General features: G+C 47.6%; 1 protein-coding gene across 2 annotated transcripts; it reads left to right on the top strand.

Annotated features, from left to right (window-relative positions):
• Positions 1–1,075: 1,075 nt before the first annotated feature.
• On the top strand, positions 1,076–14,388 carry NENF (neudesin neurotrophic factor). Of its 2 annotated transcripts, XM_054449288.2 has the most exons (5): positions 1,076–1,328; positions 3,822–3,932; positions 10,855–10,915; positions 12,632–12,735; positions 14,080–14,388. In XM_054449288.2, the coding sequence occupies exons 1-5, from the start codon at positions 1,152–1,154 to the stop codon at positions 14,254–14,256; spliced, it is 630 nt and encodes a 209-aa protein (XP_054305263.1). In that variant the 5' UTR covers positions 1,076–1,151; the 3' UTR covers positions 14,257–14,388. The 2 variants fall into 2 exon arrangements, with proteins under 2 accessions (XP_054305263.1, XP_054305271.1); XM_054449296.2 differs by lacking the exon at positions 3,822–3,932 and having other exon boundaries at positions 1,077–1,328.
• Positions 14,389–15,717: the final 1,329 nt, after the last annotated feature.

Genomic DNA, 15,717 nt, shown 5'->3' with positions numbered 1-15,717 from the left:
CCTCATTCCTCCGCATTTATGTGCCTGATCCTTTGACCACAGTGCTCCTCCCTCTAGACCCCCTCCTTCGCCTCCTGTAGATTTTAATGCAAATACCATGTTCTCAGTGAGGCCTTCCCTAACCTGCCTATTTAAAATGACCATCGCAAAAGCGGACACCTTTCCTCACACCTATAATCCCAGCACTTTGGGAGGATGAGGTGGATGGTTCACTTGAGGTCAGGAGTTCGAGACCAGCCTGGCCAGCATATAGTGAAACCCCATCTCGACTAAAAATTTAAAAAAAAAAAAAAAATTAGCCAGGCGTGGTGGTGGGTGCCTGTAATCCCAACTACTCTGGAGGCTGAGGCAGGAGAATTGCAGTGGGCCGAGATGGCGCCACTGCACTCCAGCCTGGGCGACAGACTCCGTCTCAAAAATAAATAAATACATAACCATAAAATAAAATAAAATGTCCATCCCAGTGCTCCCTATCTCTTTGCCCCGCTTTTTCTCCCTAGTATTTACCACCATCTAACATACTACTTAGCATCTTATTGTCTATCTGCCCACACAATGTAAGCTTCACGTGGGCATGGATCTGTCTTGTTCAGTGATGAGTCCCCAGTGACCTGGTACGTGGAGGTACTCAAAAAATATTTGTTGCATAAAGTAATGAGCAAAGTTTGGCACAAATGTTAGCTATTATTATTTCAGGGCATATCGGTGACAGCACCCTACCCTTTGCAAAAATCTCCTTGGGAACCAGAAACTTAAACACAACTAGGAAGAAAAAAAATCAGCCAAAAATAAAAGCAAATTAAGACAGTTGGGGTCTTATTTTAGACATATACCTTTCTAGGTCCTGGTATGTCGGGCTCTGTCATCTTTCTACCTGATCAAGGAACTACTGTGACATTTTTTGGTAACTGCCAGTCTGTAGTTTGAATTTAGGAGTTCAAGATTCCAATCCTAGTTTCCAGGTTCCAGCTGCGCGGCCCGAGTAGGCCGGCGAGCCCCACCCCGGGGCGCAGGAGGCGCGCGGAGGGCGGGGGTTCTCGGTTCCCCGCCCTCGGGGAGGCTCTGGGGGCGGGGCCGGACTCCGGGACGCGGGGCGGGCGTGCTAGGGCCCCGCCGCCCTGGCCGGCCTTGCCTTGCGCTGCGCGCTCACCATGGCGGGCCCCGCGCCGCGGCGGCAGCTGCGGCCGCTGGCAGCGCTGGCCCTGGTCCTGGCGCTGGCCCCGGGGCTGCCGACAACCCGGGCCGGGCAGACGCCGCGCCCTGCCGAGCGGGGGCCCCCAGTGCGGCTTTTCACTGAGGAGGAGCTGGCCCGCTATGGCGGGGAGGAGGTAGGCGGGGGCGGCGCGGGCCGAGGGACCCGGGGTCCCATCCGGTCTGCGGCGAGCCGAGCGGGGACCCAGGAGGCGCCGGCGGCCCAGGAAGCTCTGGGGGACGCGCGGCCTGCGGCGGGCGCCCTGGGCTGGCGGGGGCCCTCCTCTCTCTAGGCCCAGACGGATGGCCGAGGGGTGAGGGCGAGTCCTCAACAGTCGGAGCGCCCCGCTTTGCCCGCACACCCCACCCTGAACTTCCCCCTCGGTCCCCGGGAGATTTCCCCTCTGGCTGCCTTTTCGTTGATGATCTGCGTACAGACCTCAGAACTTTTTGGTTTTCGTGTTAGCATCGGCCGAGGCGTTTACTGTGCCCACGCATAGTGGGGAGTGGCGGGGGACGGAGGGAGGGAAGCAGAGCCTGCTCCCTGGGTTAGGTGGGAATTGAGACAGGTCCTGGGATAAGCCAGTCTTTGCCTGCACTTCCTTTTCCTGCCCCTGTATCCGAGGCCTCTGCATCGGACTCCTCAAACCCACTTTTAGGTCATGTACCCCTGGGGCTCAGCCAAAGCTGGAAGCGAGTGCAGAGGGTGGACTGGAGGTTAGAGACCCCCACCCCCCCAACACACACGTCAATAGAGACCCCCTACACACACACACACCCCCACACACGTCAATAGTCTAGAGGCGTCCAGAAAACTCACAACCACCTGTCCACCTGGGTTGATTGGGACTGGTGCGATGGCTGTGTTGTGCGGCAGCATCTTGCTGCCGCACGACAAGGACCACCAGGGGGCTGATATTAGATGCGGAGCGGGGGAACGGCATTGGGGGGAGGTCATAGTACCATAGTATTTCAGAGCTGGCAGGAACCCATCTCCTGCTTTTACACATAAGGAAACTGAGGCCTGCCACGTGTTAGTGGTAGAGCAGGAAGGGGCCTGATGTTTTTCAAAACCCTCCGGCCTGTTCTCCCTAATTCCTGAGTTAATTGGCCTTATAAGGACTGGGATTGCATGGGGGTCAGAAACCTGGCCCTTAGGCAGTGATGTCAGTTTGGGCATCATTTGTGAAGGGGCCGTTTAGAACCATGAGTCAGTGAGGACACCGAGGGAGGGAGACATGGCTGGGATGTGAGGATGTTAAGGGATGCCTTTTTGCTGGTAGCAGAGGGAACCAGATGGTTCAGAGTCCAGGCATCTGTGCAGAAAAGAGTTAACATGGCAGGCCTGCTCTCCTTAGAAAAGCCTGCTTGCAAGGGTGGGACTTGTCTAGTGTCTGGATTTCTCACCCTTCTCTACCCAATAACGGTGGACTCACTTGCCTAGGCCGTATATACAGATGGTGTGGTTAGTATTGAACACTGTATATGCTAGGCAGAGGGTGCCCTATGTGACCAGCCCCCAGTGAAAACCTTGGGTGCTGAGTCTAATGGGCATCTCTAGCAGAGGAATGTTCTGCCGGAAGAATGGCACATACTGTCAAGTTTTGTTGCTGGGGGAAGAGTGTGCTCTTCCTCATGGGAGGGAGAGAGCATAGGAAACCTGCACATAAATTCCCCTAGATTCTCCCTCGTGTTTTTCCTTCCCAGCTGTGAGTAGAACTATATGCTGAATTCTTGGAATCTTCCTTCTAGGGACTCTCCAACTGACCCGATGATCTTTGGGACCGCTGGCACAAAATCTAAGGAAAGAGAGAGTTCACCACTGAGGTTACAGCAAGAGTGCCAGAACTGCAAGATGAGGACTGAGAAAAGACCTTTGGTTTTTTGATGTTGATGTTATAGATTGAAATTTAACTGAGAGAAACAGAGAGAGGACCTTGAGATGGAAACAGGGGTAGGAAACAATTGTTTTGGGAGTGGAGCCTGAGGATCTCTGTAGGTGGAAGGAAGGAGCCAGAGAGAGGAGGGGAGTGAGGGACGAGAGAGGCAGTTGAGTGCAGTGGGTTCAGGCTGTGCTGTGCTGTTGTTTGACCTAGATTGTTCTGGTCTATGCCTGTTATCCAGGGATAATTATTAATAACACCGTTTCACTCGGAAGTGTCACAATTTGTATAATACATTGGATCGTACCTGGTTTTGAGTCCCTGTTCTGCTGTGTGATTTGGGGCAAATTACTAAACCTCTCTGAGTCTCTACTTTGTTCATCTGTAAGATACTTGGATTAGTCAAGGTTTCACCAGGGAACAGAACCATTTGGATATCTGTATCTATACAGTTGATCCTTGAGCAACACAGGAGTTCGGGGTACTGACCCCCATGCAGTCAAAAATCTGCATATCTTTCTTTTCTTTTAGAGGCAGGGTCTTGCTATATCGCCCAGAATGGAGTGAGTATCTTTTCACAGGCACAGTCATGGTGCACTACAGCCTGGCACTCCTGGGCCCAAGCGATCCTCCTGCCCCAGCCTCCCAAGTAGCTAGTATTACAGGTGTGCACCCAGCCATGTATGACTTTTGACTACCCCCAAAGTACAATTTTTTTTCTTTTTTCTTTTTTTTTTTCTGAGACAGGATCTCACTCTATTGCTAAGCCTGGAGTGCAGTGGCAGGAACACAGCTCACTACAGCCTCCTGGGTTCAAGCATTCCTTTACCTCAGCCTCCCTGGTTACTGGCATTACAGGTATGCACCACCACACCCGGCTATCGTTTTAATTTTCCGTAGAGATGGGGTCTTCCTGTGTTGCCCAGGCTGGTGTCGAACTCCTGGGCTCAAGCAACTCTTCCACCTCTGTTTCCCCAAGTGCTGGGAATACAGGTGTGAGCCTCCATGACTGGCTCAAAACTTAATTACTAATAGCCTACTGTTGGCCACAAGACCCAAGAACATAGTCAGTTACCACATATTTTGTATATGTATTATATACTGAATTCTTACAGTAATGTAAGCTAGAGAAAAGAAAATGTTACTAAGAAAATCATAAAGAAGAGAAAATATATTTACTATTAAGTGAAAGTGGATCATTATAAAGGTCTGCATCCTGAGAAGGAAGAGGAGTGGTTGGTGTTGCTATCTCAGGGGTGGCAGAGGTGGAAGAAAACCCACATGTAAGTGGACCCATGCAGTTCAAACCTGTGTTGTTCGAGGGTCAACTATATATAGATAGAGAAATGGTTTATCATAAGGATTGGTTTACACGATCGCGGGGACTGGCTGGGCAAGTTGGAAATACATAGAGCAGGCTATCAGAAGGAGCAGGCTGGAAGCCCTCAGGCAGGAGCAGATGCTGTAGCCCACGAGTCTTGTTTTTTTTTTTTTTTTTTGAGACAGAGTCTTGCTCTGTTTCCCAGGCTGGAGTGCAGTGGTGTGATCTCAGCTCACTGCAACCTCCGCCTCCCATGTTCAAGCAGTTCTCTACCTCAGCCTCCCGAGTAGCTGGGATTACAGGCGCCTACCACCACGCCCAGCTACTTTTGGTATTTTTAGTAGAGACAGGGTTTCACCATCTTGGCCAGGCTGGTCTTGGACTCCTGACCTGGTGATCCACCCGCCTCAGCCTTCCAAAGTGCTGGGATTACAGGCGTGAGCCACTGCACCTGGCCTTGTTAAGGTCTTTCAACTAGGAGATTAGGCCCACCCAGATCATCTGGGATAATTTCCTTATATAAAGCCAGTTGATTGTAGATGTTAAATACTTCTAAATACCTGCACAGCAATATCTAGGTGAGTATTTGATTGAATAACTGGGTACAATAACCTATGCAAATTGACACATAAAGTAAATCATCACAATGGTTATAATAAGAGTTCCTACTTGGCTGAGTGTGGTGGCTCACACCTGTAATCCCAGCACTCTGGGAGGTCGAGGCAGGAGGATTGCTTGAAGCCAAGAGTTTGAGACCAGCCTGGGCAACATAGCAAGACCTCACCTCTACCAAAAAAAAAAAAAAAAAAAGAGTTCCCACTCTAAGCAGGTGTTTTGTGAATGCCTGCATTAAATGAGATGGTGGTGTGCACAGGCTTAGCATAGGCCTGGAATAGGGCTTAGCACCGTAAGTCTTAATAAATGTTAGCTACTATTATTTTTATTACCTTATTAAAGATACAAGCAAGAGGCATTATAACAGGTCCACAGTCCTTTCATGCACTACAGAAATCTAATAAGCTCTGAAACCTAGACATTTTTGTTTTTCACAAGTCATTTGACAGCAAAACCCAACTTGATCTGAAATCACTTGATGACAGAACCTTGTTGGAGCTGCTATGAGTCTATGTTATTCTTTATCCCATTTACTGTGAATGTTTCACTGGAGAAATACTAACATATTTGATTATGGGTGTTGCCTTGGACCTCCCTAGAGGTATTGCATAATATATGGTATGTTTCCCATAACACCTTTCTAAAATCTGACATATTCTCATATTGAAAACATGTCTGACCCCCAAGAGTTTCTGCTGTGGGATTGTGGACCTGTGTAACAAGTCTTTCTGAAACATCTAGCAATGAGTGACTTGCTTCTACTATATATAAAACCTTCTTTCTTGGATGAGAGCCAAGGCAGACCCGCCTCTATCAGTCACACATCCCACTGTGTGGTTCAAGGTGAGAGAGCTCAGACACCCATGCAGGGATTTGCGTGGTTTCTCCAGTGGCAGCTTCAAATGGGAAATCCGTGAAGCATGGGTGTCCTGGCTGCCGGTGTCTTTCACAGAACCACGCTGTGTTCTGGGTCTACTGCACCAAGAGCCAGTTCTTTCCTTTGAGGCATTGTAGGGCCTCAGAGTGATCCATAGCATGGCTCCCTAAATCATTCACATATGGGAATAGAAAAATCTTTGGTATACATTAGTCCTCTTCGAATGCTTGCTGAAAATCTGGGCGGGGTGTGGTGGCTCACACCTGTAGTCCCAGCAGTTTGGGAGGCCGAGCTGGAAAGATCGCTTAAGCCCAGGAGTTTGAGACCAGCCTGGGCAACATAGTGAGAACTTGTCTCTATTTTAAAAAAGAAAAAAAATCTGGACAGCATCTCCTTGGTGCTTCTTTAAAACTCCATTCTCCCAGTAATTCTAGTAAGGGTTGTATAGAGGAGGTGATTTTGAGGACCTCTTATGTAGATAACAGGTTATAGAGTGAGCGTGTTGAACAAAAATGAAAATAGGGAAAAAAAGGTAGTGTGTTCCAGAGTGCCTTTCTTTGGCGCTTGTTTTCTTCAACTCTTGTCAAAATTGCCCTGATAGGTAGAGATATTGCTTGCACATGTTCACCGGTAGCTTTTGCCTTGTCACACACCTGTTGTGATAGCAGGGTTTCACTGTCTACAAATTGCAGGCCAGAGATTGGCATTCAAGTTTTCAATAAGGAAGAATTCCCTAGGAAGGGAAAAGGCTTAGAATCAGACAGATATGAGTCTGAATCCTGACTTTTTATTTACCAGCAGAGAAACCGTTGACAGGTTATGTAAACTCTAAGCCTCAGTTTCTTCACCTACAAAATGGGTATAGTAATAACTTCCTCAAAACGTTATTTTATTTTAGTTTAGTTTTTGAGACAAAGTCTCGCTCTGTCACCCAGGCTGGAGTGCAGTGGCTGATTTTGTTTTGTTTTGTGTGTGTCTGTGTGTGTGTGTTTTTTTTTTTTTTTTTGGAGACAGGGTCTTCCTCTGTCATCAAGGCTGGAGTGCAGTAGTGTGATCTTGGCTCACTGCAACCTCCGCCTCCCGGGTTCAAGCAATTCTGCCTCAGCCTCCCCAGTAGCTGGGATTACAGGCACCTGCCACCACACTCGGCTAATTTTTGTATTTTTAATAGAGACAGGTTTTCACCATGTTGGCCAGGCTGGTCTCAAACTCCTGACCTCAAGTCATCTGCCCACCTCAGCCTCCCAAAGTGCTGGGAGCCACCGTGCCTGGCTGTTTCTGTGTCACTTCTATTCCTGTGTCTGCATTTATACTCCCAAGCCTTCCACCCACCCTCCACCTTCTCAGTTGTCATTTCCCAGGCCTGAGAGTCTGTGCCTGGGGGCTGTGTTATCCATGGATGTCCATCTACACTGGGTCAGAACTCACCACCACAGCGCGCTGTGTTTACTGATAAGACCATTCCTCTGCATGGCATATGAGATATCTATGTCACTCTGAGGCCTCAAAAACGCTAAACATTCTTTTCTTCCCCTATAATATGACTTCCTTTTAGCACTTACACCTTCAAGTAAGTAGTTTAAGGAGGAGATAAAAATTTTACTGTTAAAAAAAAGGAGATTGCTGGGCGCAGTGGCTCACATCTGTAATCCCAGCACTTTGGGAGGCCGAGGTGGGTAGATCACCTCACATTGGGAGTTCAAGACCAGCCTGACCAACATGGAAAAACCTCATCTCTACTAAAAATACAAAAAAAAAAAAAAAATCAGCCAGGAATGGTGGCACATGTCTGTAATCCCAGCTACTCGGGATGCTGAGGCAGGAGAATCGCTTGAACCCGGGAGGCGGAGGTTGTGATGAGCCAAGATCGTGACATTGCACTCCAGCCTGGGCAACAAGAGTGAAACTCCGTCTCATAAAAAAAAAAAAGATTGTTGACCGGGTGTGGTGGTTCATGCCTATAATCCCAACACATTGAGAGGTCAAGGCAGGCAGATTACCTGAGTTCAGGAGTTCTAGACCAGCCTGGCTAACATGGTGAAACCTGTCTCTACTAAATATACAAAAAAAAAAAAAAAATTAGCCAGGCGTGGTGACACATGTCTGTAATCCCAGCTACCCTGGAGGCTGAGGCAGGAGAATAGCTTGAACCTGGGAGGCGGAGGTTGCAGTGAGCCGAGATTGTGCCACTGCACTCCAGCCTGGGCAACTGAGCTAGACTCCATCCCCCACTGCAAAAAAAGAAAAGAGTGTTAGTGATAAGATGCATGTTTTTGTTTATCTTATGTATATTTATATATACATATATATAAATATTTATGTTATATTTATATGGCTGTTTGCCCATAGAAAATAAGTGTCGGCTGGGCGTGGTGGCTTATGCCTATAATCCCAGCCCTTTGGGAGGCCGAGGCGGGCAGATCACTTGAGGTCAGGAGTTTGAGACCAGCCTGGCCAACATGGTGAAACCCTGTCTCTGCTAAAAATGAAAAAATTAGCTGGGCATGTTGGCGTGTGCCTGTAGTCCCAGCTACTCAGGAGACTGAGGCAGGAGAATCGCTTGAACTGGGGAGGCGGAGGTTGCAGTGAGCTGAGATTGTGCCATTGCACTCCAGTCTGGGTGACAGAGTGAGACTCTGTCTCAAAAAAAAAAAAAGAAAAAAGGAAAAAGCAAAGAAGTATCAAGGAAAAAGCCACGGAATGGAAGATATGACAAAATACTGAGGTTAATTGATAGCTGTAATATATTTTTAAAATTGATGTAAATACATAATCCCACTTGATAAATAATCAAAACTGAGGAATAAGGAATCCTGGTAAAGGAAAGGCAGTAAATCATCACAGAAAAATGCCGTCTGCTGGCTTGGAAATCCAGGCCATTTCAAATGACCGTTGTTAGATGAGATGGAGCAAGTGTCCACAGAGTCAATGGCAGTCCTCTAGGGCCTGTCTTTAGGAGCCGGTTTGGAGTAATAAAAGGCAGCCCTCTACTGAGCTCTTGTGTCGTGCCTGCTAGGTGTTACATACGCTCTTTTCCTTAGCATTCCCGAGGCAAGTGGGCGTTACCCTCATATGACAGGTAGAGAAGCAGGCCCGAGTGGTTATGAGGCAATGAGGTGTGTTTCCTTGGGCAAGTTGCTTAGCTTCTCTGAGCCTCAGTAGTTCCTCTGTCTGTTAAATGGGGTCATGAAAACCCTTCACCATAAGCTCCACAAGCGCAAGAACACTAAGGCCCACCCCAAAGAGAAGGCCAAGCAGCAGGTGCTTGCAGAGCCTGAGATTCCTATGGATCCAGCAGCGACTCCCACCCTTGCCTGGGCTGTGAGCCACCTGGCTGATGCCCTTGCACCTCTGAGGGCACTGAGATAAAGGAGAGATCTGGTCTTGGGTGTCTTGGGACTGTACTCATCGTCCCAGCCTGAGCCCAACTTGATGGAAGTTAGAAAAGTCATGCCATCCTTTTTTGTGTAATTCTCTCTTGGTGGGGAAATTCTGAGGTAACATTTTATGCCTGCTAATAGAGCCAAAAAAAAGTCTAAAGCCCATTGTTAGTAGAATGGTGGGGAAACAGCATTGCTTACATATCTCTAGCACTATAAATGTTGTTACAGGACAAACTAATAAAGTATAAACAGTGTCTAAGTTTTCATACACTTAGGCCCAGGAATTCCATATTTTGAAATAGGGCACTTTCCTATGCATTCACTGGGTGGAGAGAAATTTTTAAATAAAGGCCTCAATGAAATAAGTCACCAAATTAGAAAGTAATTGATAGAAACATGTATTTATAATGCTGCCATTTATAGTTCTAAGGATTGGAAACCACCCAAATACCCAAAATAGAAAGCTAGCTAAACAAATAGATACACAAGATCACTAATATAAGATGGGGCCCTTGGCCAGGCATGGTGGCTCACGCCAGTAATCCCAGCACTTTGGGAGGCCTACGTGGGTGGATCACCTGAGGTCAGGAGTTTGAGACCAGCCTGGCCAACATGGTGAAACCCCATCTCTACTAAAAAGACAAAAAATTAGCCGGGCCTGGTGGCGGGTGCCTGTAATCTCAGCTACTCAGGAGGCTGAGTCAGGAGAATCACTTGAACCCAGAAGGTGGAGGTTGCAGTGAGCTGACATCGTGCCATTGGACTCCAGCCTGGGCAACAAGAGCAAAACTCTGTCTCAAAAAAAAAAAAAAAAAGATGGGGCCCCATGGAGCTGTTTAAATGACAGTCATTTTGGTGGAAATGTTTATATGAAGGAATGTTACCTGTAAGAAGCAAAATATAAAATAGATTGCTCATATCAGTTACATCCGTGTATGTCTCTTGATGAAGAGGAAAGGAAATTTGGACTGATAAGTAATTCATCATTTACTATTCTTTTGAATTTTCATCTCCATGAAGTTGCTTCTGTTCCTGATTTTCTTTTTTTTGAGATGGAGTCTCACTGTGTCGCCCAGGCTGGAGTGCAGTGGCATGGTCTTGGTTCACTGCGACCTCTGCCTCCAGGGTTCAAGCGATTCTTCAGCCTCAGACTCCCGAGCAGCTGGGATTACAGGCATGTGCCACCATGCCCAGCTAATTTTTGTATTTTTAGTAGAGATAGGGTTTCGCCATATTGACCAGGCTGGTCTTGAACTCCTGACCTCAGGTGATCCGCCCGCCTTGGTCTCCCACAGTGCTGGGATTACAGGCATGAGTCACTGTGCCTGGCCCCTGATTTTCTCTATAAAGGAGAGAATTGCCACATTCTTGTCATGAGACTTTATGACTTTTCCAAATTTCTGTGTGTGGGCATGACGCTGCCCAGGCAGGTGGCAAGCTCGCCAAGGACCAGGCTTAACAGAAGGCCGTTGGGACTTGACCCACTGCTCTTTGCTCAGCTTGTGATGGGAGAAGATTTTACTAAGTTGCACTAGAAGAGCCGGCTCTTCCCCTCCTCTTCACAGCTTCTCCCCTGCTTTCTAGGAAGATCAGCCCATCTACTTGGCAGTGAAGGGAGTGGTGTTTGATGTCACCTCCGGAAAGGGTAAGTGGTGTGGCATTTTGAATCTTCATTTCCAGGGAGCACAGAAGCCAGAGTGAGCAGCACTTGGAGGTGTGAGGAAAGGGAGGGAACATTAGGCAAGTCCTTTTCATTCCATTTTATTTTATTTTATTTTTTGAGATGGAGTTTCACTCTGTCACCCAGGCTGGAGTATGGTGGCACGATCTTGGCTCACTGCAACCTCTGCCTTCTGGGTTCAAGCAGTTCTCTGCCTCAGCCTCCTGAGTAGCTGGGATTACAGGCACCACCACCACCCCTGGCTAATTTTTTTGTATTTTTAGTAGAGACGGGGTTTCACCATCTTGGCGAGGCTGGTCTTGAACTTCTGACCTCGTGATCCACCCGCTTTGGCCTCCCAAACTGCTAGTATTACAGGCATGAGCCACTGCGCCCGGCCTTCCTTCCATTTTAAATGAGCAGATTGAGTTAATCTTTGTCAGTGTTTTACTTCAGCAGGGGCTTTTTTCCCCCGATAATGACATGCTTCTACTCAAAAGCCTTCCATGACTTTCCATTGCCTGTAGAATTAAATTCAAACTTGATGATTTACCCTAGTTGAAGCAATGAGAGAAGTGTTCTTTAGTAAAGAGTTGGCATTATAGAACATTACAGAACATTTTAGTGCCATTTAACGTAACTAATGATATCTTGGAGGTGGTTTTGTATTGGTTCATCTATTATTTGATAACAAACACTGCTGAATGGAAATAGATTTGGCTTCCACCAACATTTAAGAAGAGGGAACATTTTTCTTGTTTGCATCTTTAATTTTTTTTTTGGAGACAGAGTCTCGCTCTGTTACCCAGGTTAGAGTGCAGTGATGCTACCTTCTCCACCTGCCAGGTTCAAACGATTCTCCTGCCTCAGCCTCCTGAGTAACTGGAATTACAGGTGCATGCCACCATGCCCAGCTAATTTTTTGTATTTTTAGTAGGGATGGGGTTTCACCATGTTGGCCAGGCTGATCTTGATCTCCTGACCTCAAATGATCCGCCCATCTTGGCTTCTCAGAGTGCTGGGATTACAGGCGTGAGTTACCGCACCCAGCCTGCATCTCTAATATTTTTAAGAGACCGTTTTCTCAGTATTAATACTTAGGCGAAAAAAAAGAATGAGAGATGGGCCAGGCACAGTGGCTCATGCTTGTAATCCCAGCACTTTAGGAGGCCAAGGTGGGCGGATCATGTGAGCTCAGGAGTTCAAGACTAGCCTGGGCAACATGGTGAAACCCTATCTCTTCAAAAAAAAAAATACAAAAATTAGCTGGGCATGGTGGTGCATGCCTGTAGTCCCAGCTGCTCTGGAGGCTGAGGTGGGAGAATTGCTTGAACCCGGGAGGTGGAGATTGCAGTGAGCCAAGATTGTGCCACTGCACTCCAGCCTGGGCAAGAGTGAGACCCTGTCAAAAAAAAAAAAAAAAAAAAAAAAAGAGGTTGTAGGGGGACTATTCTCATTTTGTATTTTCTGAATCCCTGCTCAGCCTGCATGTGTGACTTACTTCACATTTAGAGTGAGTGGAATCCAACCTGATGGCTGGGGTGGCTTACTGGACTTTGTATCGCCATTGTTTGGCCTCCCTGTGAGCCTGGAGCCTTTTTTAGGATTGGGTGGGGGCCTTGGGAGCACCCCCATGTGCAGGCTCCTGGTTACTCTGCATGTAAACCCACGCTTATGTCTCTTCCTTCCTTCCCACTACAGAGTTTTATGGACGAGGAGCCCCCTACAATGCCTTGACGGGGAAGGACTCCACTAGAGGGGTAGCCAAGATGTCCTTGGATCCTGCAGACCTCACCCATGACACTGTGAGCCAGATTATAAGCCTTTGGAAAATCCTCTACCTCCTTATCCATGCCTTTTTCTCTTTTTCTTTTCTTTTCTTCTTTTTTTTTTTTTTTTTTTTTTTTTTGCATCTGGGCAAGAGCAAGGCTTCCTAACTAGCTTATTTACCCTTCGGTCCGCTTGGTGTGGTGGCCAGGCATTTTCTTGAAATAGATTATCCTACCGTGTCACCTTGACTCAGAAACCTTCTGTGGCTGGCTGTTGCCTGGAGTCAAGTCCAAACTCTTATGAACTTGTGATCCAACTCAGTGATCATCACAATTTGGCCCCAACCTGCTTTGGCAACCTGATGCTCCTTATGGTCTGTACCTGCCACCCCGTCCCCTCAGCCCCTTACAGCCTTGCTATTAGTCTCTGAGACCCACTCCCCAGGCCGTGCTTGGTAGCTTTGTGGATGAACTGGGTTGGGAAGAAAGGTCTCCCTCTATGCTCATATTTCTGTGAAGGAGAAGATAGCATTAAAATATTTTTTAGGCCAGGAGTGGTGGATCATGCCTGTAATCCCAGCACTTTGGGAGGCCAAGGCAGGTGGATCACCTGGGGTCAGGAGTTTGAGACTAGCCAGGCCAACATGGAGAAACCCCGTCTCTACTAAAAATACAAAAATTAGCTGAGTGTGGTGGTGCATGCCTGTAATCCCAGCTACTTGGGAGGTTGAGGCAGGAGAATCGCTCAAATCCAGGAGGCGGAGGTTACAGTGAGTTGAGATCGTGCCACTGTCCTCCAGCCTGGGCAACAGAGTGAGACTCCATCTCAAAAAAAAAAATTTTTTTTTTTCTTAAACCTATTCAAGGTCTAAATAATCCCAACAGTAAGGCTGGAATTTCCTCTAACTGTGCTCAACATCAAACTGACATTAAGATAAATTGAGATAAGCCAAACTCATAACAAAATGAATGTAACAATATTACAAAAATGAATGAAGAACTTAAGAAAGGGGAAGGTGCCAAATGTATAATGGAATGAGTGCAGAGAGAGGGAGGATTAATCGGGGGGAGGAAGGGGATGCAGATGCAATAGGGCACGCCCTGCCCTACCCCAGCATGCTCTCTGGAGTCTTTCATCCCTGCCATCAGTCAAACCACAAAGTGTGATGAAGCATTGCTCCCTGTATGTTATACCCTCCCACCACCCCCACCCCCACACACAGCAGTGTCTCTTAAGCCATTTGTCCATTATTTGGTTTGTTGAGATATCTTTTCTCTTGCATTAGGGATGTGGGAGGCAAGGCAGGGATGGAGAAAGGCCAGTGCCAAACACCATCCACTTAACCCATCTCCTGTCTTTCTTGGTCTTTTCTCCCCAAGACGGGTCTCACGGCCAAGGAACTGGAGGCCCTGGATGAGGTCTTCACCAAAGTGTACAAAGCCAAATACCCCATCGTCGGCTACACGGCCCGGAGAATTCTCAATGAGGATGGCAGCCCTAACCTGGACTTCAAGCCTGAAGACCAGCCCCATTTTGACATCAAGGACGAGTTCTGATGTTCCCCCTGCAGGAGCAGGTTCTTGGGAGCAAGAGGCAGGAAGACACTAGGTACTGAATCTCCTGCAAAACTGGCTGCCTGGAGGCCCTGAGCCACCCAGATCCGAATAAAACAGATGCTTACCCTGGAAGAGCCAATGCCTCCTGTTGTCCTTGGTCAGGGGTTCTGTCTACCTGGGGACCCCCGTCCACACACCAGGGATCAATAAGAGCCAAAGTGGGACACCTCCTAGATGTTGGTGTCAGCTGGCTGAGCAGTGAAATTTTGAGCGACCTTTACTTTATGCTTTCCTGTGCTTGCCAAATTTTCAACCATGACCATGTTCACTTTATAATCAAAACAAAAATAAAGGTCCCATTGTTACAAAAGGAGAATTCTTCCCCAGAGGCCATTTCCTTGGAGCCCCGTCAGCACCCCACGTAAGCAGGTGGGCTGTGTTGTTCTTCCGTAGTCCTGCGGGGCCGGATGGTGGGGCGTTTAGGCAGTGGAGCAGGAAAAGTGAGTGGTGAGGTGGGAGGGTGGGCGATGGGAAGGGAGCCCGGAAACCCGGCTGGAGTGAGGGTGGGAACTGGCGTCAATGCATGTGCAGCTGGAGATTGGTGAGGAGGGCCGGGGTCAGCATGAGCAGAGTCTGGTGGAGGTCATTCCAAGAATGGGAGGCATATTCCTTATGCTGGACTGAGGTCAGATTTTAAGAGGAAGCCCCTTTTGTTAGAGGGGGCAGATTTTTCCCTCTGGGGACATTGGGTGATGTCTGGCAACATTTTTTTTTTTAATTTTTGTTTGTCATGACTGCAGGATGCTACTGGCATCTTGAGGCCAGGGATGCTGGTCAACATTCTGTAATGCACCTGACAAAGCATTATCTGGTCCGAAATTTCACTCATACTGAGGCTGAGAAATACTGTGTTAGATGGATCCTGAACATTTTACAGTGGAGATGAATTTCCTTGACATAAAACTTGTATTTTATTAAAATAAATAGCAACTGCCCCCAAGAGAGAATTTTCACATTAAGCAGAATAATCTGTTAAGGTGATTGTTCAAAATGTTGATTCCTGGGCCCCACCCCCCAGCGCTTATGATTCAGTATTTCTAGAACATGGCCTGGAACAGTGCCTGTAGTGAGCTGCTCAGGAAGTTGTGATACAAACGGGCCCAGGCACACTTTGAGACACCACCTTATTGCCTTATCAGTCATCGCAAGGAGAACTCAGATCCTTTTTGAGGAAAAGCTTCGACCTTTAATGTGTTCCAGGGCTGGGAGTCTAATGGTAAACCTCTGGGTTGCACTCAAGAAGATGGGAGCTTGATGGCCATCCAAGAGTAACACGCCTGGATCTTATCAGATAGGACTTTTTGGCCTAGAATTCTAGAAGTTGCTCATGCAGCCAAGGTTGTCTGTATCAGGACATTTTGCCCCAAAACAGGATGTACAAATAAATACAAATGGTGTACA

The sequence above is a fragment of the Pongo pygmaeus genome, chromosome 1 (genome assembly GCF_028885625.2).
Source record: "Pongo pygmaeus isolate AG05252 chromosome 1, NHGRI_mPonPyg2-v2.0_pri, whole genome shotgun sequence".
Lineage (NCBI taxonomy): Eukaryota > Metazoa > Chordata > Mammalia > Primates > Hominidae > Pongo > Pongo pygmaeus.
The sequence above is the reverse complement of the archived record's forward strand: the minus strand, read 5'-3'. Positions and strand labels throughout refer to the sequence as shown.

Bases quoted from the DNA above. Each gene is read 5' to 3' on its own strand.
- NENF (XM_054449288.2), top strand. From the start codon at position 1,152: ATGGCGGGCCCCGCGCCGCGGCGGCAGCTGCGGCCGCTGGCAGCGCTG. The intron at 3,933-10,854 runs GTATGCACCACC...CCTGCTTTCTAG, and splicing joins CCTGGTTACTGGCATTACAG to GAAGATCAGCCCATCTACTT. The intron at 12,736-14,079 runs GTGAGCCAGATT...TTTCTCCCCAAG, and splicing joins CAGACCTCACCCATGACACT to ACGGGTCTCACGGCCAAGGA.